Below are 24327 nucleotides of genomic sequence, written 5' to 3'. Positions count from 1 at the left end.
GTATCTTGGATCCATTTTCATAATTTGAATTCAAGCGATCTAAGTTAGTTTGAATCTGCTCCCAAATTGCATCCTCCGAGGAATTTGGCATGGTGTTCAATGAAAGCACCATTTGATACGAATTTGTATCAAGCACTAGAGAGAATTAGAGATAATCAGAGAGAATAGAAGAGAAATCCCTAGAATTAGGGCCAAAGAGAGAAAGTAGAGTTTCCAATTACACCATGCCTCCCTCCATTATTACATCATATTCCTATTTATAGTATAATTCTCTAATTGGACTAGCCCAATACTAATTGTATCACTTACACTATTTACTAAATCAATATCAATATCTGGCATAGTTCTTTTAATAAAATATTGTAGAAAAAATTGTATAATTAAAACTAAAATTGTAAAAATATTTTATAAAAATACTTGTATTTAAATAACTTGTGAAAAGAGAAAATTAAAATTAGTATATTCAATATATAATGAGAATTTTAAATTTATAAAGAAAATGAGAAAAAACTGATAAAGGGACTAATTTGGTGCACGACATTCAATTTCAAGGACTAAAATGAGTCATCTGATGCAAAGTAAGGGACCAATTTGGTGCACATGTAACGATGACATAGTAGATGACACGTGGACAAATAGCATTGTGACACGTGGTATAACCATCTACGTCAGTATGCCATGTGTCGCTGACCGACACATCATCATACCATTACACGTGGCCAAACCATGAGGTGACACGTGTCACCAAATGTCCATGTCATCAAGCTACGTCAGCGCGTCGTTAATAGAAAACGGATCAGGGACTAATATGGTGCAATTTTTCCAATCTCAGATGTAATTGGTGAAATTAAAATATCAAGAACGATTTTAGTCCGTGTTTGACAGACTTTTTTTAAATTTTGGTATACGGTGTTTGACAGACTTATCTGTAACAAAAAGGATAAAAATTAAGTTTGGAAAGATAACTGATTGGTCCCTTTTGTTGGTCTGTTGGAAGAAAATGATTGTGTAAACTTGAAAATGATGCAAATCAAACCCAATATTGTTTTTGTTTTTGGTAATTTAGAGGGGCTTACGCCCATATTGATCTGTTTATTTGGAAGAAAACTAGGGAGTGTAAATCGGAGAACGATGCAAATGAATAGGGCTGCACATGGATCGGATAATATCCGCATATCCGCGGTAATTATCCGCATCCGATCCGAATTTTGCGGATATTATCCGATCCGTATAGCTATCGGATCGGATCCGCACTATGGTCGGATCGGATTGCAGATTTGGCAGTGATATCCGCGGATCCTATCCGCAAATCTGCATATCCGCACATCACATATAAATAGCATAGTTTAAGAAAATAAACCCTAATGTGATATGAATTTTAGTGTGTTATTTATGAATTTTATGATATTTTGTTTTTAATTTTTTATGTTGTACTTCAACTTAGAATAATTAAACTTAAATCTTGTGTTATTATTTTATTTTTGTTATTCAAAAGAACTATTATTGATAATATTTTAGGAGTAAATAGGCTTAAACAGATAAAAAAATGAATTTTTTGGATTTTTTTTGTAAAAATAGTCAAATAGAATCTTAAAATAGTTTTTTTTTAATTATGCGGATATACCCGATATCCGATCCGCAAGTATGCGGATCGGATCGAATCGGATCCGGCCTAAAAAAAATGCGGATATCGTATCCGATCCGATCCGATGAGTGCAGTGCGGATCGCATAGTTGTAAGAACCGGACCGGACCGGCCGGTTCGACCAGACGGAAAACCGGTGAACCGGTGGTCCAGCCGGTTCGGTCTTAGCTTTGGACCGAAGAAGGAAGCAAACCGTTTAAAATCGGACGGTTCGTCACAAACCGGAGCAAACCGGCCAAAACCGGCCGGTTCGATACAATCCGTGAACCGGCCGGTCCAATATTCAAAAATGTATGCAATGGGTTTCAAACCCTTGTCCCCTTGTTAAACAAGGATAAGGAATGCCACCAAGCTGGTGTGTTCATTTAGAAATTTATGTGCTAATTATTTTATATATTATATATATACACAACTGAATTATTTTATATTTATTTAATTTAATTTTAGTTTTATACTCAATTTTTTTTAATTCTTTAGAATTTATAGAATTATTAAAATAAGTATCAAATATTTTAATATTTACATTTACATATTAAAATGTTAGTAAAGATATTTATTTTAAATTTTTTAGAGTATTGAGTTAGTAGGTCTTCGAAGATTTCGACTTAAGACTAATTAGTAGGGACATCTAAGCATCACCACTAAATTTCACATGAAAAATTAATGGAGGGACGTAATGTGTTCATCGTTTACTATCTTGAAGAACCAAATTGATATTTTATTTTTTTTCAAGGGCTAATTAATTTGAAGTAAAAAATTTTAAGGATGGACATAATTGTCACTTTATTCAATTTTTTACTATTTTATATTTTTTATTTACGTACGACCGGTTCTATCGGTTCAACCAGTGACCCACCGGTTGAACCAGTAAACCAGTGACCTGACCGGTTCGATCACCAGTTCGGTTCTGACAACTATGGCGGATCGGATAGAATTTTAGGCTATATCCGATCTGATCCGATCCGTGTGCAGCCCTACAAATGAACTGCAATATACTTTATTAGAAAAAAAAAAAACAAAAATATAACAACAAATTCTGAGAGGTGATACTTGAAGCCCAAAATATTAATGGGGTATTATTTAGAAAAGGATAAAAATTTATGTCACGGTTGTATGATGAGATTATTATTATCATGATTAATTTTGGTATTAATCACTCTTAAGATTTATTTTTTTTTGGTCAAGATCACTCTTAGAAAGAAGGTGGGCTTTGAGATCCGTTCAATAGGAGCCCAAAAAGAGAAAAAAAAAAAAAACGAAAAGTCGCGAGAAGTTACCAGCGGTTGACGTCTCGTGTGATGTGGCGTCAAACGGAAAAGAAAAGGAAATTGAGTTTTTGAATGAAGGAAAGGCAAGGCGCGTTCGTAGCGGAAAGTTCCTATTCCATCCCGCAACTCCTTTCTTTTCTTGACATTTCAACGATTCTCTTGTTTGAACCTTTTGGAAAAGAAGGCGTTTGGACTGAGTAGCGATAATGATGAATGGCGTTGAGGTCATCATGGACAATAGCAGCACCAGCATCGTTAAACTACCCGATCCTGCGGTGGTGGCGGCGACGACTTCAAGTCCTCTCTCCGCCATTGCCGAGGCCTTTGAACACCTCGCCAAACTCCTCAACCGTGGTGACCTTCCCTTGGACGCCTTCTACGAAGCCTGCTCTTTCGTCTCTGTTCTCTTCAATTGTCTCGGCTTTGCTTTCAAATTCGCCGAATTGGAATACGTCGCCAAGGTTCATTTCCTTCCCTTTCGGAATAATTCAAAAATTTTGTTGTATATTTGATTGCTTTGTAACAATGCTATGAATATTATGATTCGTACGGTCAGCTAGAAGGACTTATGGAAGCATCACCGGCGTGTGGCACTCTGAAGGATGTAATTGAAGTTGATGTCGCTAGCAAAACGGTTAAATCCCCGGGAAGTTATTCGCGTAATTTGCGCAGAGTTCGCCAGGGTGTTGATCTCGTCAGAGCTATATTCGAACAACTTCTGGCAACTGAGTATGGCATCTTTGATCTTTCTTGTGTATATCATTTGTGATGCTGAATTGAATTATCCAATTTAACAATTGATTTGTCATTTGGCGTTTTCAGCGATAGCTGTCTGAAAGAAATAGCTTCAAGTGCGTACGCTCAGATTTGTGCACCGTATCACACATGGGCAGTAAGAACAGCTGTGCATGCTGGGATGTATACACTTCCAACAAGAGACCAGCTTTTCTTGAGGCTCAATGAAACAGGTAGCTTGTTGCATCATTTTTGTTTTTGGCCACATCAAAATGATCAATGCCTGTGTGGCTGTGTGAAGCAATAATTACTATTTGAGTGTTTGTTTGGGTACCATTAAAAAAAGATGTTTTTTACATAATAAATAAACAAAAAGTACTTCTATATTGTTATACTCAAACATAATTGATAGATAAAAAAGTCATTTTGCATGAGATATCCGAACATAAAATTACTTTAATTTTTTCATAAGATCTTTTAAAAAAAGATAACTCGAAAAAAGATTTTCTCTTAAAAACTCACCCAAACAAACCTTTTAGATTAGATATTATTTTCTTGTGGCATTCTATCTTTTAAAGAGAACTGAGTTGTTGTGCATGAATGGTACTCCAGAGAAGTCTGCTGAGACGAAGATGAAAAGGTACATCAATGCTGCAACTCCAGTTATAGAATACATTGATAAACTGTACCTTTCAAGAAAGATTCCGTTGAACTGGTGAGTTCATGTGGCTTCAACACATAGTAGTATTGTTGTGACACAATTTTTTCTGATGTAATGTATAAACATACATGTAACTATTTAGTTTCTAAGCGCTTGACATGTAGCTTTAGGGAGATACACAATAGTTTTACTAAAATTTGTGTTGTATCTATTGTGTACATACATTATTCATTTGAAAGAGGTTCTGCTTAAAAGAGGTCCGCGGATACATGCGGGTGCGTGATTGAGTTTATTCATTTGAAAGAGATTCTACTTAAAAGAGGTTCGCGGAAAACATATAAAAATTGGATAATGATATATTTATCATATATATATTGAGCTTAGAAATGTGATCACAATGATGTGATTAATAATCTTGTATCATTCTTTTTTTTTTTACTAAAGATAAGGAGACTTAAATCTGCGAACTCTTAGATGAATATGAGGAGACTATGTCATTTGAGTTATAACTCATTGACTTAATAATCTTGTATCATGTATTAAGTAAACATGCATAATTAATATAAATATATGGCAAAAATAGAAAAATTAGTTCTTGAAGTAAAAATGCTTATTTTCCGTGCCAAAATTTGATTGTTATGCTACAATAAATTAGAAACATCAAGTGAGTTTGCAAATTAATAATGTGTGTAATATATAGGTACCATGATAAGGATAAAGCATGGTCAAAATTAGAAAGGAAGATTTTAAAGGGATAGAGAATACTATCTTTATCAAATTGTGTGTGACAATATGCCAAAATAAAATATTTTTGAAGATTTTATAATAAACGACATTGGTAGTTTTAATATAATTATTTGAATCCTAGTAAGAAATAACAAGTTATTAGTAATTAGTTGTGTGAATATTGGCTATTTAAGAAGTAAATTCAAGGATTGTCCCTAACTTTTATTTTAAATGATTCTCTTACGGCACATTTAATTTCAAATCATTAATTCTTTATATAATGGATTCTTGATTTGAGAGATGAAAGAGTTGCTCATTAGAAAATAAACAGTGTAATTCTTATATCACTCAAATTTTTAATATAAATTTTGGTGATATATATAGTGATTATTCGAAAATTTTCACAAATTTGAGATATTTTTATAATCGTGTTATTTTGACTCCAATAATAAATGTTGTTGAACAAGTAAATAATTAAATGCTAACTTTAAATGAAAATGACTAAAAAAAAGTTTATTTCAATTCGAATTTACCTTCCTTAAAAAAAAAAGAGCTAACAATAGTATATCATCAATGTACGCACTCGAATTTTTTATAAGTATTAAATTTCTTAAACTTCCAAATCATGATCTTTGCTTTAAATAAGGGTATCCTGTAATGCTTATTAAAAATATTAATAGTTCAACGGGTCTTTGTAACAGTACTAGATTAATTATCACAAGATAAATTTATTTAAGTGAAAGTCTTATTAAAATGTAATATTAGTGAAAAGATTTTTATATTTAAGATGACATTTATTCTTTCGAATATAAAATTGTCACTTAAGTTTTAACGAATACAATTTTTTTTTATGTTTTCATATGTCATGACTATTAAAAATAGAAACAAATAGTATATTTTTCATAGATATTAAAAAATCACATTAATTTCTACTTATATATTATATGCACCTGGCATTATAAAAGTTCTGATAAAATTTATATGCAAGATCAAATGATTTCAGGCTTGGAATAAAATTAAAAGCTTCAACAAAATTCAAGAGACTGATATCCAAATACTATTATATTAAAGGTTCACAAATGAAAGAATTAATTTAATTAACATATACATAAATTAAGTGATTAATTTTTTGTTATGTTGATGTTTAATTTAATTATTAAAATTTAATATATAAAATTTAGAATGATTGATTTTTTAATAATAGTTAATATTTTATTTGTAATTTTAATATTTTTTAATTAGTAACTTTTAGAATATATTTTAATTAAATTTGTAAAAACAAATAAATATATAAATTTATTGTTATATAAAGGAGGAATTAACTGTTTTACATGTATTCTAACTGTAAAGAATAATGTTACACGATAAAAAAAATTTATTATTTTTTTCGATACTTGGCTTACACTTTAAATATTAAAATAGTAATTTTATTATAAAATTTTAATAGTATAAAAAAAGATGTGGATCCAAAAGATTAACTCTTAAACTTTCTCTAAAGTTAAGCACAAATGTGGAGTTAAATTCTAAAATGATTTTTGAGATTGGTATCTTGCATTAAAATCGTCATTAAAATTCTAATTGCATCAATTACGTCCCTAAAATTGATAAAAGTTGATAACAGTGTATCATATTAGTCCCTGACCCATTTTTCATTAACGGTAAGATGACATAACTTGATAACGTAGACTGTTAGTGACACATGTTACTTTATGATTTGACCACGTATAATAATATGATGATGTGTTGACCAATTACACGTAACATACTGACATGTATAATTATACCTCGTATCACAACAATATTTATCCACGTATCATTCGCTATATCCTCATTGTAGATATACTAAATCAGTCCCTCTCCACCACCTTCTCAATTAGTGTTTGGAGAGAAATTCTTATCTATGTTTGTTATAGTTAAGATCAAGCTACTATACTACTATATACGGTATTATCTTTATATTAGACGATTCTTGTAAATGTGTTTTTTATATAATTAGGTAAATTAATATAATATAAAAATAATATTCTAAAAGATAATATCCATTTCAAATATTTTCGCTGAATACATAAATTTAGGTACTCCTCTTGCTAGTTAGTAATATCTATGTTTGCCAATTTATGTATATACATTATTCAGTGCATTATTATTGAAAGCTAATTAGTTTCTTCAGTACTAAAGGAATGCAAAATATGTATATTAGTGAATGTGAAATTTAAGGCCAAGTATATATAGGTTTTGTTTTCCATTATACTAATCTATAGTTTGAACAAGGAAGATCCATGAAAATACAAATAACTGAAGTTGACAAAGGATTATACTCAAATACTCCATACATACAAGAGTTGTGGAGACTGGAGAGTTTATATTCTACAAATAGCATTTTTGGTTTACTGAATAACAAAATAGGCAATACCCAAAAAGAAAAGAAAAATAAAAACAGAATAAGCTATTTATTAAAAAAGCATTTCTATATTAGTTCTCAACCCATGTCCTACGATATTATTAATAAAAGAAGTTCCAGCAAAACTAAAGGACAATTAACCAAATTTCAGAATCCCATACTACCAAATCAGAATCAATAGACAATGATGCCCAAAAAAATTAACAATCAATAGACAATATAAGCAATAGACAAATCAAGAACTAGAAATTAGGCTAGATTTTATTGCAAAAGTACAAGCTTTAAGGTCTTATTTGCTCATGCGGCACAGAAAACATTGCTGACTTGCTGTTTACAGAATCCTTCACTGAAAAAAAAAAAAAAGAAAAGAAAAGAAAGAAAGGGTAAAAGCTGTTTCTCGTAGTCAATGTTTTGCTCAATAGAATTCACGATTGCTCCTAAAAACTAAAAAAAAAAAAAATGAAAGTGAAAGATAAGCTCAAAATGATGGGCACTAAGCCAAACAAGCTGCCCAAACTATCAATTCACGATCCCCCAGCGACTATAACATGATCTCAAAGAACAGAATCACTACAATGTTAGACTGTCTGGGTTTTCAATGATTTTGGAGAATGTCTGAAGGAAGGCGGCCAAATCAGCGCCATAAATTATTCGGTGATCAGCTGTTACATTCACCTGAAAAAGAAAGTTCAGATACAATTAGTTTGATCCTGAGATTTAAATAAAAAAAATGCTACTCGTTATAAAAGACTTAAATACAAGTCATATTTGAGTCGTGTATTACTATTTGTTCTAGTGCTTATTAAGTACAAGGCATATGATGCTTGCCATATGAAGGCTTGCCAGATTGTTCTTTTATCAGCTAAGACTGCTAAGTGATGCAACCCAAGTCAGATTTATAAGTTCAATATGGCAGTGCAACTGTGCAATGCAGAGGATAAAAGATCCAAAGATCCTTTTTAGAAACACAATCATTGAATGTTTAGAAACACTTGCAATTGCAAATTTTAGACAGAAAACAGTACAAACAACGACCACAATGATATTCATATGTGAACCTACAAATCAACACAGTAAATTATGTTTGTCCATTTCCTATGAAACACAAATGTCTGACTTTTAGATGATAGTTGGTAATTGGGAGAACATATACATTTATATCAACCGGAGAATTAAATTATTAAAAAGGTGATCCAAGGCAACTCTCCTGTCCCAGGTAGGAGTAGGGTCCAACAAACAAGACTTCAACTAAATTTCCTTGAAGAAGATTCAATATTTGATTTTACACTAATGTTTCACGACGAGAAAAAAAATTTCAGATTCTGAAAATGGGATTTTGTGTAGCTCTGCAACCTCTATACAAAGGGGAAGACTGAATCAAATACAGAGAATTTTAAGAGAGAAAAATGCATGGGTGAGGAATGAGGATAGGAAAGTGCCTTTGAAAGGCAGAAAAATCTGGTTTACATTGTAAGAGCAGTAGCAGACTAGTAGCAATCAGAAAACAAAATTTAAAAAAATTGAAAAAGGACAACACACTTGAAGATGTTATTCTCAGTCATGGTAGCAAATTTTCAGAAAAATAAGTTAAAAGATTTGAGATGAACCTATTGAATTACCTTTTGAATAACAAGATTCCATTCAATTGTCAGAAAAATATATTCAAGAAGCACAACACAGAGCAGATGTAATGCTCATCCATCGTATAAACTCCTTAGGTAAACAAGAATTGTAATAGGATAAAATGTATTCCAAAACTTAGATCTAGAATTAAAACTTCAGAAAAATAGGCAGTACAACACTAGATAGAAATGCAACCTAAGGTCTGTCGTCACATGAAGACTATGTTACTCTGACATGCAGATCACCAAGGAAGGAATAGTTGTTCTTTCTATTTTTATTTTATCTTTTCGTTGCAATGGCTTGATTGGCTTCATATGGTGTTCTAATAAGTGCATAAGCATAACTACTTGAAAGAAAATATATACACATATACTCACCAGCATCTTATTTTTCACCTTGAAGAATCCAGTTGCATCAGCCTCGACAGTAGGCTTTGATGCTCCAACTGCCATGATAGCCCCCTGAAAACAAGAAATGGCCAAGTTCATATGAAATGGAATTCAAGCTGCCAGAGAATCTCAAAAATTATGAGTCAGTCTCTCACCTGCCCTGGAGGAAGTATGGCATCAAACCTGTCAACTCCAAACATGCCCAGATTGGAGAGTGTGAAAGTTCCTGCAGACACAAGATTCCGTTAGAAGATCAGAGTTCTAATTTGAACTAATAGCCAACTAACAGAATAACAATTAAAAACAATAAATAGACCTGAATTATACTCATTGGGTTGCAATTGCTTTCCACGAGCTTTATTAACTAGCTCTTTCCACTTTTGGGACAGCAGATACAAGTCCAACTGCAACAACACAAGAAACCAATTTACTTGAAAACAAAGAAAACACAAAAATGCTCCATTAACGACCACAAGCCACAATGTAATTACAGCATTCGAAAATCAAGAGACCTTGTCAGCATCCTGAAGTACAGGGGTAATCAAACCGCCGTTGATTGCCACAGCAACTGCAATGTTGATGTTGCTGTTATAGGCAAAGTTCTTGCCATCTTTGCAGCTGGCATTGACCACTGGATGTTGGACAAGTGCCATTGCAGCAGCCTTGGCCAAAATTGCTGTCATTGTCACCCCCTTCGGCTTCACCTGAACAATGGAATATAAAAAAACACCCAATCATATCACTATGAATATTCATACCTACTGGTATCACGATTTATCGAAACAAGCCAAATAACGGCATCAACATGTCATGAAGGAAAATTCATGCATACCTTCTCATATAAAGCATCAAGTGCATCAGTGATCACAGGATAACCAACACGGAATGTAGGCACGGAGAGGCTCTCCACCATGTTCTTTGCAACTGCAGATTGCATTGTCGTGAATGTAACAACGCTAGAGCCTGGAATTGGAGGCGGCGCCACTGCACCAGCAGCAGCTGCTTTTGGAGGAGCTGAGCTCGCCGGAGCAGGAGCCGCCGGAGCAGGACTGCTCTTTGATGGCGCAATCCCAGCAGCGGTCTCCACGTCGGCCGGAGTGATCCGACCAAACGGACCGGTCCCGGCGAGAGACGCAAGGTCTACCTTGTGCTGCTTTGCGAGCTTCTTCGCCTGAGGCGTGGCGACGGTCTTCTTCGGTCCGTCAGAAGCTGCCGCCGATGGCGGAGGAGGAGGAGGAGGAGAAGGCTGAGAAATTGCCGGAGCTGGATTTGCAGGCTGAGGAGGAGGCGCAGAGGATTGGGATTGTGATGACTTGGCAGCTTTGGCTTTGGCTTCGGCGACTTCTTCCTCCGTCTCGGCGAGTAAGGCGATGGGAGCTCCAACGGGGGCTGTTTCGCCGTCGGGGACGACGATGGCGGCGAGTATTCCATCGTAGAATGTCTCGACGTCCATGTCAGCTTTGTCGGATTCGACGACGACGACGCTCTCACCCTTGGAGAGAGTCTCGCCCTCGGATTTGATCCAAGAGACGATTTTGCCCTCAGTCATAGTGGAGCTGAGTGCGGGCATGAAGATTTCTCGGATCTTGGATTGGACAGTGAATGAAGTAGCGCGGCCTCGAGGGATTGGGAGAATGAAGCTGCGACGGCATGGGAGGAGGGATGTGGATGAGATTGAAGAGGAGAATGAGAGGGTGAATGGTGAAGGAGAAGAAGCCATTTGTGTGTTTGTGAATTGGGAATGTGATGAATGAATGTGTGAAGTGAGTGAACAGAGTAGAAAGAAAGAAAGAAAGAAAAATCTGGGCGGAGAGGACGAGGGAGAGATGCACGGTTTGTTCAGCTGCCTCTCTATGTTTCCATCGCCCAAATAATATTATTCATTCACTTCTCCTCCTTCTATGCTACACACTATGTCCAAAATCCCATTTTCTTTCATCTTGCTGTTTTATTATGTAATTAATTTTGATGTATTAATAAGTATAAGATTTTATTTGGGTGTTATTAAATTGTTTAAAAAATATTTTTTATTTTGTTGCATGTTTGATGAATTTAAAAAATAATAGAAAAAAAAAACTTAGAGGTTATAATTTATATTTTTTAAAATGTATGTTTTATTTTAAAAAATATATTTTTATATAAGAGTAAAGTATCGTTTTTGTCTTTAACATTTGAGATAAATTATATTTGTGTCCATAATGTTTAAATCCTCCTATTTATATCGTTAACGTTTATAAAAGTGATTTAATATTATTCTATCGTGAATTATACTAACAAATCAGATTGTATTTTTCAATTATTCTCATTTGAATAGGGGTGCATATGGGCCGGGTGAAGCCGGGTTTGATGTGACCCAGACTCGACCCGAAATATACACCGGGTCTATTTATTAGACCCGAACCCAACCCTAGACCCGATAAAACCAATACACTTTCGGGTCACAATTATACCGGGTGAAAACCGGGCCGTTAACATTACATTACGTTGATACCTTCTTGTAAGCTAGCATGTAAAAATATCCAAATTTCCAAGACTCCAACCATTATTTAACATGGTAAAATTCACTTAGAAAAATATAACAAGAACCAACCCTTCTTTAAAATTAAAGCATAACCACAATCAATACTAAAGCAAAACCACAAGTAATACTAATATTGTCTAATAATACCAAATATTTAAATCAATACAAATAACACAATATTATGCATTAGTCTAAAGTCTTATGCATTCTAAACATAAAACATTAACTTATAGTCTTATAATGACTAATAAAACAAAATATTAAGGTTTACAATACTTAAATTTCACATAAGAATAATCATAATCCATCACTAATAACATAAAATATTAATTGTGTATGATGACCGGGCCACCGGGCCGACTTCGGTGACCCGAGCTATGGCCCGGACCCGACCCGAAATAATGATCGGGTCTATTTTTGAGACCCTTACCCGGCCCTAAACCCGATGAAATCACACCAAATTAGCCCCTAAAGTGTTCGGGACCGGGCCGGACCTTCGGGCCGGGCTGGGTCTGTGCACCCCTACATTTGAATGTATTCGTTCTCAATTAAGTTTTACCTGGATGTGTTTGATTTTAATATTTTACCTATTATTTGTGTTTTAAGTTCAATTATTTTCCTAAAAAAGTGAATAATGCAAATGTTGTAGGGGATTAGTTTCAATTTTTGATGAACTATTTTCTGAAGTGAATTATCGATTCTATTTCAGAAATTTGTATTATAACTTCAAGAAGAGATTTTCAAAACTCAAACTAAAGTTCATGACATGTAATTGATGGCAGGATAACATTGAATTACTTTTACAAACGTTCGGGATACAAATAGGACGATTTAAACATTAGGGGACATAAATATGACTTACATCAAATGTTAGAGACAAAAACGATACTTTACTCTTTATATAATAAATAAATAAATAATATTTTTATATTATTATACCTAAACATAATTGATAAATAAAATATTTTTTATACGAAATATCTAAATATAAAATTATTTTATTTTTCTAAAAGATCATTTAAAAAAACTAAAAAAAAATCTTTTATTAGAAATTCACTCAAACAAATCTTTAAATAATTTTATACATATATTTAATTATGTAATATTACGTTATAAAAATAACTATATTTTATATCGATTGCATGAATAATAATCTAAAAAATATATAGTTACACGACAGCATAAAATATTTTAGATAATTAGTATACTAAGGTCCAGTTTGGGAAGTGAATCCGGAGCAGTGCAGTACAATGAAGAAGATGACTTAATGATGATATTACAAGAGTAGAATGAAGCGATAGCTGAGAAGAGGAGGCTAACAAAACAAAAAGAGAATGCACAAAGAAGCATATTGAAAAAATTCAAACAGGTGTGTAACAATGTTTTAAAATGATTTTTAGCTCTTGGAATGTGAAGGGTTGAAAAGTTGAGTATGATAAAAGAGCTCAAAAAAAAAAAACAAAAATTGAATACAGGGACGGATTTATATGTAGGGGTGTGGGAGCAATTGCCCCTATTGAACTTTCAAAAAATTAATAATAAGTATATATATGTGCAGAGAATTGTCCCCATTACAATAATTTATTTGCCTCACACTTTAAAAAAATTATATGTAAGAAACATTTATATTATTAGATATTAATACAATAATAAAAATTATTGTATTATATAAATTCAAAACAAATATTAATAATAACTAATAAGAATCTGATTATTTAATTACCTAAACTTAAGCTTAATTTTTTAAATATAAATGAGATTATTAGTGTTTAATACTTTTTTATAAATGTGTATCATTTATTTACTTTTTTATGTTTTGTTTAATTTAATTTTGTTTATACATACATATAATATTGTTTTTGTTAAAAAAAATTATTATAATATTATAAAATGTCAACTTTGCAATTAAATATCAAAAAATTATTTGATATTTTTTAATAAAAAAATATATTATTTTTTCTATACCTACATATAAAGATAATTGTAATTGTTTAATTTAAAATTGAGTAAAGTATCGTTTTTGTCCCCAACGTTTGGGATAAGTCCTATTTGTGTCCCTAACATTTAAATCGTCCTATTTGTATCCCTAACGTTTGTAAAAGTGATTTAATGTTATCCTGTCGTCAATTACACATCATGAGCGCTTTAGTTTGAGTTTTAAAAATCTCTTCTTGAAGTTAGAATACAAATGTTTGGGATAGATTCGATGATCTACTCCGAAAAATAGCTCATCAAATGTTGAAACTAATTCCTACAACATTTACATAATTCACTTTTCTAGGGATATAATTGAATCTAAATACAAATAGTGGGTATAATATTAAAATCGAACACATCCAAGTGAGACCTAATTGAGAATGAATACATCCAAGTGAGAATAATTGAAAAATATAATCTGATTTGTTAGTATAATTGATAGTAGGATAACATTGAATCACTTTTATAAACGTTAGAGATACAAATAGGACGATTTAAATGTTAGGGACACAAATAGGACTTACCCCAAACGTTGGGGATAAAAATGATACTTTACTCTAAATTTTATTTTTTTTCACAAATTTTTTGTCTTTTTCACATAATTTTAGAAAAAATTTAGACATCAAAATAAAAAATAGTCAAAATTCTAAATTAGTTCATTCAAATTATATTTCTTATAGATTTTTTAGCTATTGCGTTATAATTTTTTTGTATCATATAAAAAATAATCAATATAAATGTAATTTGACGGATATTAGATGCTTGACTAAGCACAAGTATTAATAATAAATGTTTTTCATGCAATATTACCGAAATATTGAAATAAAAAAAATATTTTTAAATTAAATTACTATACTTTTAAATGTATTAATTATATTTATTTATTAAAAATTTGATTAGCTAATATACTCCAAATTTAAATATCTAAATATATTAATATATATTTTTTATGTATTTTATTATATTATTTTGCCCTCACTTCTAAAATTTTCTGGATCCGTCACTGATTGAATATGTTAGGCTTGGTTGAAACAAAATTGCAAGTTGTGACTAAATTTGATGTCGTACGTATTTGGGGAAGTGATGCGGTGGGTTGGGAGTTTGTAGAATCGGAAGGCACGTCTGGGGTCTGTTGTTAATGTGGGATGAGATGTTGTTTAGAATGAGTAACTGTTATAAAGGGGAGAGGTAGTTATGTGTTGAGGGAGTTTTATTGAAAAATGAGTTCCACTGTGCTTTCTGTTTGGTTTATGGTTCTCATACGAGAGTGGAAAAACTTGCTGTATGGGAGGAACTGAGCTATATAACTGGCTTATGTCAAGTCCCGATATGCTACATGGGTGACTTTAATGAGGTGATACAGGTTGATGAGAGGAAAAATCAGGACAGGTTAACAGCGTCTGCAGAAGATTTTAAGGGTTGGATCCAAGATATGCAGTTAGTGGACTTACCGTTGAATGATCGTAAATTTACATGGTATAAAGGTGGTTCCTATAGTCGTATTGACAGAGTCCTAGTGAGTGTAGAATGGACTGAGGAGTTCCCAGAGATTCGCTTAAAAGGTAGTCCGAGAGGCTTGTCAGATCACTGCCCAATAATAGTTGAAGATACTAAGTATAAAGGTGGCCCACGTCCGTTCCGGACTCTAGACTCATGGTTTACACATGAAGGATTCCTAAGAATGGTCAGAGAGAAATGGAGGAATATTGGAGAGGGGCAGTTCACAGATAAGTTGAGGCTCTAACGGTGCCTTTGGGAAAATGGCATAAAGAAAAATTTGGTGACATGGAAAAGAAAATTCAGCGCTTTGAGGAGGAGATCAAGAAGGTGGATGACATGGTTGAGAATGGAGTCTATGATGGTACAGTGGAGGCTAGAAGGAAGGCTCTAGTAAGCTATTGCAAGCAGTGGTATGTGAGGAAAGAGGTACACTGAAAACAGATATCGCGTTCTAGGCATGCGAAGGACATGGATAAAAACACAAGGTACTTTCATAACTTGGCGTCGGCAAGAAGAAGGAATAATAGAATTGATGCTTTGGTGATTAATGGAAGGTTGGTAAGAAATCAAGTTAGGATCAAGATTGTCATCAGAGAGTTCTACAGAGATTTGTATCACCAGGAGAGATCACCGGTGGTAGGTTTTAGGGACGGACTGGTTAACCGGATTAACGAAGAAGAATCCAGTGTGTTGGAGAGAATACCGTCATTGAAGGAGATTAGAGAGGCTGTTTGGGACTGTGAATCCTCTAAGGCTCCAGGAAGCGACGGGTATAATATGAACTTCATCAAGAAGTGCTGGGATGAGATTGGTATAGAGTTCTCAACGGCTGTTCTGGACTTCTTTCGGTCATCAAGGTTGCCGTCTGACTCCAATATTACTTGGGTGGCCCTTGCATCGAAGTACACTGGAGCCAAGGAGATCAAAGACTTCCGGCCGATCAGCATGGTAGGCTACATATACAAATTAATTTTCAAGGTGATGGTCAGAAGGATGAGATCAGTGATGCCAGGCCTAGTAGGAGAGACTCAAAGTGCATTTGTGAAAGGTCGAAAAATTCACGACGAGACACTGATTGCGTGCGAAACAGTGCAATGGTTGAATACGAGGAAGAAGAAGGCGGCAATTATTAAATTAGACTTCCAGAAGGCTTATGATCAGGTAAAGTGGAACTTTGTGGTTGTGCTGCAGAAGATGGGATTTGGTTGGAGATGGAGAGAATGGGTTAGGGAGTGTGTCGGTACAGCGTCCATGGCAATTCTGATAAATGATTCCCCATCCAAACCGTTCAAGATGGAGAGAGGCTTGAGACAAGGTGATCCACTGTCTCCGTTCTTGTTTGTTCTGGTAGTGGATATCCTACACAGGATGATAGGGGAGGCAGTGAGGAACAGACGAATTTCGCCGCTGCTGGTTGGTAAGGAAAACATAGAGTTGTCACATCTCCAGTTTGTAGATGACACTATATTATTCTGCCCACCAGAGTAGGAGACCATCAGAAACTATGCCAGATTGTTAAGGTGCTTTGAGATAATGTCGGGGTTAACGATTAACTTTGATAAATCCAGTTTAATCCCAATCAATTGTGAACAGTATTGGACTGACAACATGTGCAGCTTATTGGGATGTAAAGAGGCAAATCTTCCAGTCAGATATCTTGGCATTCCTCTAGGAGCAAACCCGAGGCTGGTCAAGACATGGAAACCGATAATTGATAAGGTTGAGAAAAGCTCAATTTGTGGAAGGCTAAGGTGCTGAATAAAGCGGGTAAGCTAGTCCTTATAAAGTCTGTGTTGAATAGCTTGCCAGTGTACTACCTGAGCCTGTACAAGATGCCGAAGGCCGTGGCAGAAAAGTTGATATCATTACAGAGAAGATTCTTATGGAGCAATGAGGAAGGTAGGAATGGTATAGCACTAGTTAAGTGGGAAGTAGTTCAGGCCCCTAAAAAGGAGTGTGGTCTAGGGGTAGGTGATGCAGTGATTAGAAACTCTGCTCTACTCTTTAAAAGGTGGTGGTGCTTTTCAAAGGAGGAGTGTCCTTTATGGAAGAATGTTGTATGCTCCTGCTACGACTTGAATCCTAATATGATGTTATCAACTCAGCCACTACCTACTAGAGGGGGACCATGGAAGGACATATGTCAGTTGCAGCTCAAGGATAGTAATGTAAGGGATAAGATGATTACTGGGTTGTCTATAGAGGTGGGTGATGGCAGGAGGACTCTATTCTGAGAAGATGTATGGCTACAAGGCGGTTCACTCAAGTTGAGGTTTCCGATACTCTTCTCTGTTTCAAACCAGCAAGGATCTGTCATAGGGAATTGTGGGTTTTGGGATGGATTAGAGTGGATCTGAAACTTCTAGTGGAGGGGAGGCTTATATCAATGGGAGTTGGAATTATTGGATAGTTTGCATGAGTCTTTAAGGCCTATTAAACTAGCAAGTGATAAGTAAGACAAAGTTGTGTGGAAGTTTGGTAAGGAAGGAATTTTTTCAACTAACTCTTTTGTGCAGGTGGTGCAGTCAGATACTCTCCCGGAGGATATCACCAGCTTCAGTTTCACCAGAACCATATGGAAAGGTTTGGCACCACCACGAGTGGAGTTATTTATTTGGTTTGTTCTGATAGAAAGAGTAAATACTAAAGAAAGACTACATAGATTTGGAATACTTAGTCATGGAGACAACATATGTGTGTTATGTAAAAGAGATGTTGAACATGTTCACCACTTGTTCCTGGATTGTGAGTTTACTTGGCAGGTATGATGTCGATGGCTTTCTGATTTCGGGAGAGCGTGGTCTATTTCGGGCTCACTAAAGGAACATTTTGAGAGCTGGACAGGCATCGTAAACAGAAAGGAGGAGCGGAATAGGTAGATGATGTGCTTCTTTGCGATTATTTGGAATGTATGGCTTGAGAGAAACAGGCGGATTTTTAATTCCAAATAAGGTGGTCCAGAAGAGGTGTTTCAAAAATCCTTAACCAGTTATGGAGAGTGGAGTAGTTTGGAACCTTCTTGTTGTTGATGGCAATGTCGGAGATGACAACAGGGGTAGTTTAATTACTTTGGTTTAATATCTTTATTTTCATGACTACAGTTTGGTTGTCTACCAATCCACTGTATTGTGTTGAGCTCTCTTGTTAAAAAAAAAAATAACTTAATTAAGCTTTTTTTGACAAAATAGCTTAAACAATAAATGACTATATTAAAAATAACTTATAAATAAATTATTTTGTGTTTGGATTTTTAGCTCTAAAAGTGCTTATTTTATAAAAATGTTATAAAAAGTAGTAGTATTATTAGAGAAGCCATTTGTTTTAACTTATCTATAAACTCTTAAATAACTTCTTAGAAAGCTACAATTTAATTTTGAAAATTGCACCAGATATTAATACTACTATTTTTCATAAGTCATAAACTCAAAAAAGTTACTTTTAAAGCTTTTTAAACGGGCCTTAAATCGTGTCAGCTATTGGGTCGGAAGTTCTAAGTTGAGACTCTAATAAGGCTGAGGCGATTCAACATGATTCTTAGGCCAAATTAAATTCGTATGGCTTTGGACTCATTTTGTGCGAGATGTTTCTTTTCTGTAGAGTTCCTTTCATATCTTTTATTTTTACTTTTATTTTTTTAAGTTTTTTGTAATCTTTTTCTTTTTGCAAATTTATCTTTTTAGCAAAGTTGTTCTTTTCATTTCTTTTAAGAGTTTGTATACTTTGTATTTGAATTCAAAGTATTTTAATCTAGTCGAAGACAATTTATTACTTCTTTAAATTAAATGTCATTTTTTCAGCTATTTTATTTCCAAAGTTATTTTTTTTTTATATTTCAGATTTTCTTTTATTATTTTAACTAAGTAAAATAATTTTTGATGCACTTTCAAAAACTAGTATTTATAAGAAAATTTCGTTTCAAATCACTAGATATAGACCTAAATTTGTTAAAACTTTGTATAACAATAATAAAAATAATTATGATAATGACAATTGATATTTGAATAGAAAATAAAATTCATTGAAATAAAATTGACTATATATTGGAATTTGTATTTTAAATAAAAAATTAATATTTTATGAATATAGATATATTCAAAAAGAATTATATTTTTTGTTTTTTTTTTAATTTATCTTATTAATACTACAAATAAGATATTTATAAATATATTTCGTTTGTATTGCTAACAAAATACGTGTAAAAAATTTAAAACACGTATCTCGATTACATACTATATTAATCCTTAGGTTATTGAATTATGAGATATAGTAGAAAACAAGAAATTTTTTTACCTCTTGTTGGCTTTTCCAACTATTTAAGATATCTTTTATATCATCACGTACAACATTAATCAAAAACTCAAAGCAAATTCTATGCAGTCCAGCCCAACTTAAGAGAACCTAACGTTCATGATTTCTTCCTTCCTTTTTTTTCTTTCTTTAATTCTCTCTTTCTTTTTTCCTTTTTTTTATTTTGTACCATCAATTTTACAATTGTAATTTGACAAAAATTATTTTTTTAATAAGAAAATAGAATTGGTGTTTAATTTTAATATTGACATCAAATATATTTTGTAGTATTGTAGATGTACAAAAAAATACTGACAAAACATATTAAGGACATATTGTTGCCATACATTAGAGATTTGTCGCAGCTTTATACATGTGTTGGCACTCGAGCAACACGTAGAGTATGTTGTTTTAGCTTTTTCAGAGATTCTGAGTAGCTTTATTGATGTGGCGGCACCAGAACAATACGCAAAAAGTATTGCTTCAACTTTTACAAAAATTTCGAACATGTTTTCTAGATATTTCCAACAGTTTTTACAATATGTGGAAGAAGTGTTGACAGTTGTTTGCATGCAAGAGACCGTGTCCTTTTTTGAGAACACGTGACGCAGACGTAGAAGCTCTTTAAATTAAGTTTAATTCTTCTCTTTTCTTCAACATTCATAATATGCATAGAGTAAGTAAACGAGAGAGAAAGGAAAAATAGAGTGAAGAAGATAGTTGTTGATCCTGAAAAAAATAGAGTAGAAAGAAAATCAGAAAGAAAAAAACAAATAGTGTATTTAGAGTGAATTTTATACATAAAAAAATTATAAATTTATATTTATAAAAAATGATAGGTGATTATACAATAATGAGAGAACATATTATTAATTATTTAGATCACCTTAATTATATAAGTTGATTATTTTTGTTTATTTATCGTATTTAAAGCTTTTTATTTTTAGTTAATATTATTTTTAATGTTAGCCTTGTATGATGATATAACATTATTATTTTAGTATTATATTTAGTATTATTACTTTTACTTGTATTTAACATTAGTATGTTATCTAAATTTGTAATTATTAAAATTAATAAATAATATAAATATTAAACAATGAATTTTTTTTGGATAGTATTGTTATTTTTCTGTTATAATATTATTTTATTTTATATTCGTAATTAATGAAATAAATAAATAATGGAATAAACTCAACTTTGTAGACTTTATGAATTTTTGACATCCTGTACACGTTATTGATATACACTTGCTAATTGAGGCGCTAGTTAGCACAGTAAGCAATAACGTGGCGATATGTTAGTCGCTCTACCTCAAAGTGTCCACAGTCACACATCTGCCGTACAAGATCAACTACTACACTTTTTCATTAGGCATATTGCACATCTCAAACACCTCATGTTATCTATCAACTTGGTGCACAATTATATTTTTTGTACTTTGGATATTTGCTTCTATCTGCTGAGTGACAAATTTAGAGTAAGTAAATCCAGTATGCTTGCACTCGTGAATCTCAGCCCTCTTTCGCGTAAATAGCTCATTTAATTGATAAGATGTTGCTCGGACGAGCGCCAACACAGGAATATTTCAGGCACCCTTCAACACTGAATTTATGCACTAGACAAGGTTCGTCTTCATGTGGTCCATCGATATCCCTCGTCAAATGCCAATATCCAGCTTGTAACTTTGATTGTGTCGTACCATCGGATATATGCCTTGTCTAACTCTTGTAACCTCTTGTAGTTGTTGTTGCACTCCTCCACTATCCTTGAATACCCTACGTTGACAACAAATTTTTGCAAGTACGGGGCCTTGATTGCCCTCAAGAAATTGCTACCAATATGCCTAATACAATATATCCAACATACTTTTGGAAGTTGTCAATAACCTTCACTGCGATTTACTGCTGTCCGAATTGACTCATGTCTTTAAGAGATTATACCCGCACAATCTCTTCTAACAACATGCTTACACAAATTGCTAAGAAAAAAAGTACCACGTATCAGCGGTCTTCCCCTCCAGGATGGCAAAGCAATCAACACAATGTTTTGGTTCCCTTTTCGTGCAACTGTAACTAAAAGAACACTTTTATATTTTCCGTAAATATGTGTGTCGTCAACCTGAATAAGAGGCTTGCATGCCGGAATGTTCTAATGCATGGATTAAAACTCCTTAATACGTTGAAGTATTTTGACACCGTCCGCCTCTTCATTTCCATTATACATGGGTCGTGTTTTTGTTTAGACAATTGAGATAACATCTTTTGAATCATTACTGAGAACCACGATGGGAAAATTTTGTAAGATTCTTCCTAACTATCTAAAACTTTAGGTATTGACTTATACTTTTCCAACCAAGTCTTTCGATAATTTATGGTGTAGTTGAACCTTGATTGGATTTCTGTAATTATAGATTTCACCTTCACGGATGGGTCGGTCTCAACCAATGGCCTTATAACCTCAGCAACCGTGTTTGAGTCCAACTTGAAATGATCTTCTGAAATCGTTCACATGATGCATGTGTGACTCCCGTTGTATCTTCGTATCTTCCAACAACCTTTTTTTTTGTGTGTATCAAGTGGGCTTATCCCATCGCATCCACGGCCATACGTCTTGTATTTTGCATAGAACGTATAAACATATTATAGTTGACTCCTCTAGAGATAGTATAACTCTTAATTGCCGTGACGACCACTTTTTTAGAACTGTATTCCATTTCAGTCCTGAACTCCCCGTCCTTGGATTAGCAACGCCTACAAAAAAAAAACCTGTCACTCATTGATCGATCCAAAATATAAATTAAGAAAATGTATTACTCACTCCTCACGTACCTATATTTGCATATTTGGAAAATTTCGGTGCATGTATGGCATCAAGATCCAAGCTACACATAAAATGTGGATCGTCCATTGGTTGACTAACTGCGGGAGGAACCACTACATTTTTTAATATTGTCTCACATTTCACATCACCATCCTCGTCCTTCTCACCAATTTCGTACGTAGTTTCGAAGTCTCGCTATCACTATTTCATTTCTTTGTACACTTCAACTTTATCATCTTTGAATCATGTTGAATTTCTTCTACATCTATATTTTCAAACTTGACATATAACCCAATATTTTGCTGTTGCACCTGAGTCTGCTGATGAATATGGAACATATGCTGCATATTTGCTTCATCAATAATCGGTATAATATTAAACTGTATTAGATCATCAAACACTATAACGGGATTCCGATATAGAATATTGCTCATTCTCTTTAAAATATCACTCTCTATGCTTTGACAGAGACCGTTCTATAGCTCTACGAACGTCATGGTGCATGGTACCATAAACAAAATGGATTCTCACACACAAAGCTCATCCCATCATGAATATTTCGTATAATGTCACTATTATAATACACATGTATATTTGTAGTATCCTCCATCACACCACTAACATACTAAAATAACTCTCTTATTCGCAATAAAATGTTAACGAGCTTCGCATTATATAAGAAGAGCACTGGACATTAAGGTTAAGTGTACAACATGCCCCATACGTGTTGGCTAAGATGTCACCATGTGATAATAAGAGTTCCCATTTTAGATGTACTCATCAAACAAAATTAATCCTTAAGGAACCAAAAATTTTACGATAAAGAAACCATCCGTTTTTGACAAACCAACGTTTCAAATGATCAAAATGGTGGTTTAACTAACTTAATTAAACTATAGCATATCTGGTGGATCAAAGATTACATAATTTAATTAATTAAGTGCGTGGCTGGGATTACAATCGTTTAGGCAATTGATTCTTTATTTGCTTTCTTATTAGTTCTATTTTTTACGCAATTGGTTCTTCCTACGTAATATCATTAGAAAACGATGTTCTTATATGTGGTGAATAATAATAAAATTTTAATTCACAATAATCTTGATGGCAATGCCAAAGAAATTATTATGTAGTTAGTATTTGTTGTTTTATTGTGTATGATATGGTAGATAAAAATATAAAATAAATGTGAAATGTGTGTCAATGTATATTTTGTTGCTGTTTTTTATTTTTTTTACTCCTATAAGAACTCTCTCTTCATTTATTGAGGTTAAGAACTTGCTATAACTAACTATAAAAATAATAGCAAACTATACAAAAATAATTCACATGTGAAAAAAATAAAGTTAAAACTGAGATTTCATACCACACAATGTTACATCCAAATTTAATAATAAAAATATATTGATAAAATAATTAAAAAAAAAACTGAAAGAAATATATGTAGTAAGTAATTCAAATGAAATATTATTTTAAAATGGTGGTAGATGATCAATATTTTCAGCAAATGAATCATTATATGAAAATAGTGGTGGAAGACTAATACTTTTAAATTATTACTAACTCAGTCACCAAAAAAAATTATTACCAACTTAGTTGCTGCATTTTGTGTTTGATACCAATCAATTGGGTCCAATTCGCGTCTGACCCTCTTCTGTCTCTATTTCGTGGATACCATCTCTGTGATGACTGAATTCGTGTTCGCTACACCTGAAAAGTCCATTTTGTAGGTACCATACATAAGATGAAAAGTTATTTCCAATTCGTGAGTGCTT

The 24327-nt window shown here is 33.2% G+C and overlaps 3 protein-coding genes across 3 annotated transcripts; 2 read left to right on the top strand and 1 right to left on the bottom strand.

Annotated features, from left to right (window-relative positions):
• The first annotated feature begins 2944 nt into the window (after positions 1 to 2944).
• On the top strand, positions 2945 to 4562 carry LOC112780013 (ACD11 homolog protein). The gene is made up of 4 exons (XM_025824361.3): positions 2945 to 3373; positions 3469 to 3641; positions 3735 to 3880; positions 4260 to 4562. The coding sequence occupies exons 1-4, from the start codon at positions 3119 to 3121 to the stop codon at positions 4364 to 4366; spliced, it is 681 nt and encodes a 226-aa protein (XP_025680146.1). The 5' UTR covers positions 2945 to 3118; the 3' UTR covers positions 4367 to 4562.
• Positions 4563 to 7673: 3111 nt separating this feature from the next.
• LOC112775881 (dihydrolipoyllysine-residue acetyltransferase component 4 of pyruvate dehydrogenase complex, chloroplastic) lies at positions 7674 to 11461 on the bottom strand. The gene is made up of 6 exons (XM_025819778.3): positions 10280 to 11461; positions 9960 to 10151; positions 9764 to 9851; positions 9603 to 9673; positions 9436 to 9519; positions 7674 to 8110 (listed from the first exon to the last, which is right to left on the bottom strand). The coding sequence occupies exons 1-6, from the start codon at positions 11165 to 11167 to the stop codon at positions 8006 to 8008; spliced, it is 1428 nt and encodes a 475-aa protein (XP_025675563.1). The 5' UTR covers positions 11168 to 11461; the 3' UTR covers positions 7674 to 8005.
• Positions 11462 to 17277: 5816 nt separating this feature from the next.
• Positions 17278 to 18265, top strand: LOC140182434 (uncharacterized). Its single transcript, XM_072228638.1, has 3 exons — positions 17278 to 17649; positions 17962 to 18062; positions 18208 to 18265. The coding sequence occupies exons 1-3, from the start codon at positions 17278 to 17280 to the stop codon at positions 18263 to 18265; spliced, it is 531 nt and encodes a 176-aa protein (XP_072084739.1).
• The last annotated feature ends 6062 nt before the right edge of the window (positions 18266 to 24327 follow it).

Source organism: Arachis hypogaea, chromosome 19 (assembly GCF_003086295.3).
Source record: "Arachis hypogaea cultivar Tifrunner chromosome 19, arahy.Tifrunner.gnm2.J5K5, whole genome shotgun sequence".
Classification (NCBI taxonomy): domain Eukaryota; kingdom Viridiplantae; phylum Streptophyta; class Magnoliopsida; order Fabales; family Fabaceae; genus Arachis; species Arachis hypogaea.
The sequence above is the reverse complement of the archived record's forward strand: the minus strand, read 5'-3'. Positions and strand labels throughout refer to the sequence as shown.

Excerpts from the sequence above, each read along its gene's own strand:
- LOC140182434 (XM_072228638.1), top strand. The coding sequence starts at position 17,278 with ATGCCGAAGGCCGTGGCAGAAAAGTTGATATCATTACAGAGAAGATTC. Across the intron at positions 17,650-17,961 it reads TTACTGGGTTGTCTATAGAG|GTGGTGCAGTCAGATACTCT; the intron begins GTGGGTGATGGC and ends TCTTTTGTGCAG. Across the intron at positions 18,063-18,207 it reads CGAGTGGAGTTATTTATTTG|GTATGATGTCGATGGCTTTC; the intron begins GTTTGTTCTGAT and ends TTTACTTGGCAG.
- LOC112780013 (XM_025824361.3), top strand. The coding sequence starts at position 3,119 with ATGATGAATGGCGTTGAGGTCATCATGGACAATAGCAGCACCAGCATC. Across the intron at positions 3,374-3,468 it reads AATTGGAATACGTCGCCAAG|CTAGAAGGACTTATGGAAGC; the intron begins GTTCATTTCCTT and ends TCGTACGGTCAG. Across the intron at positions 3,881-4,259 it reads CTTGAGGCTCAATGAAACAG|AGAAGTCTGCTGAGACGAAG; the intron begins GTAGCTTGTTGC and ends ATGGTACTCCAG.
- LOC112775881 (XM_025819778.3), bottom strand. The coding sequence starts at position 11,167 with ATGGCTTCTTCTCCTTCACCATTCACCCTCTCATTCTCCTCTTCAATC. Across the intron at positions 10,152-10,279 it reads TTGATGCTTTATATGAGAAG|GTGAAGCCGAAGGGGGTGAC; the intron begins GTATGCATGAAT and ends TCCATTGTTCAG. Across the intron at positions 9,520-9,602 it reads CCATACTTCCTCCAGGGCAG|GGGGCTATCATGGCAGTTGG; the intron begins GTGAGAGACTGA and ends TCTTGTTTTCAG.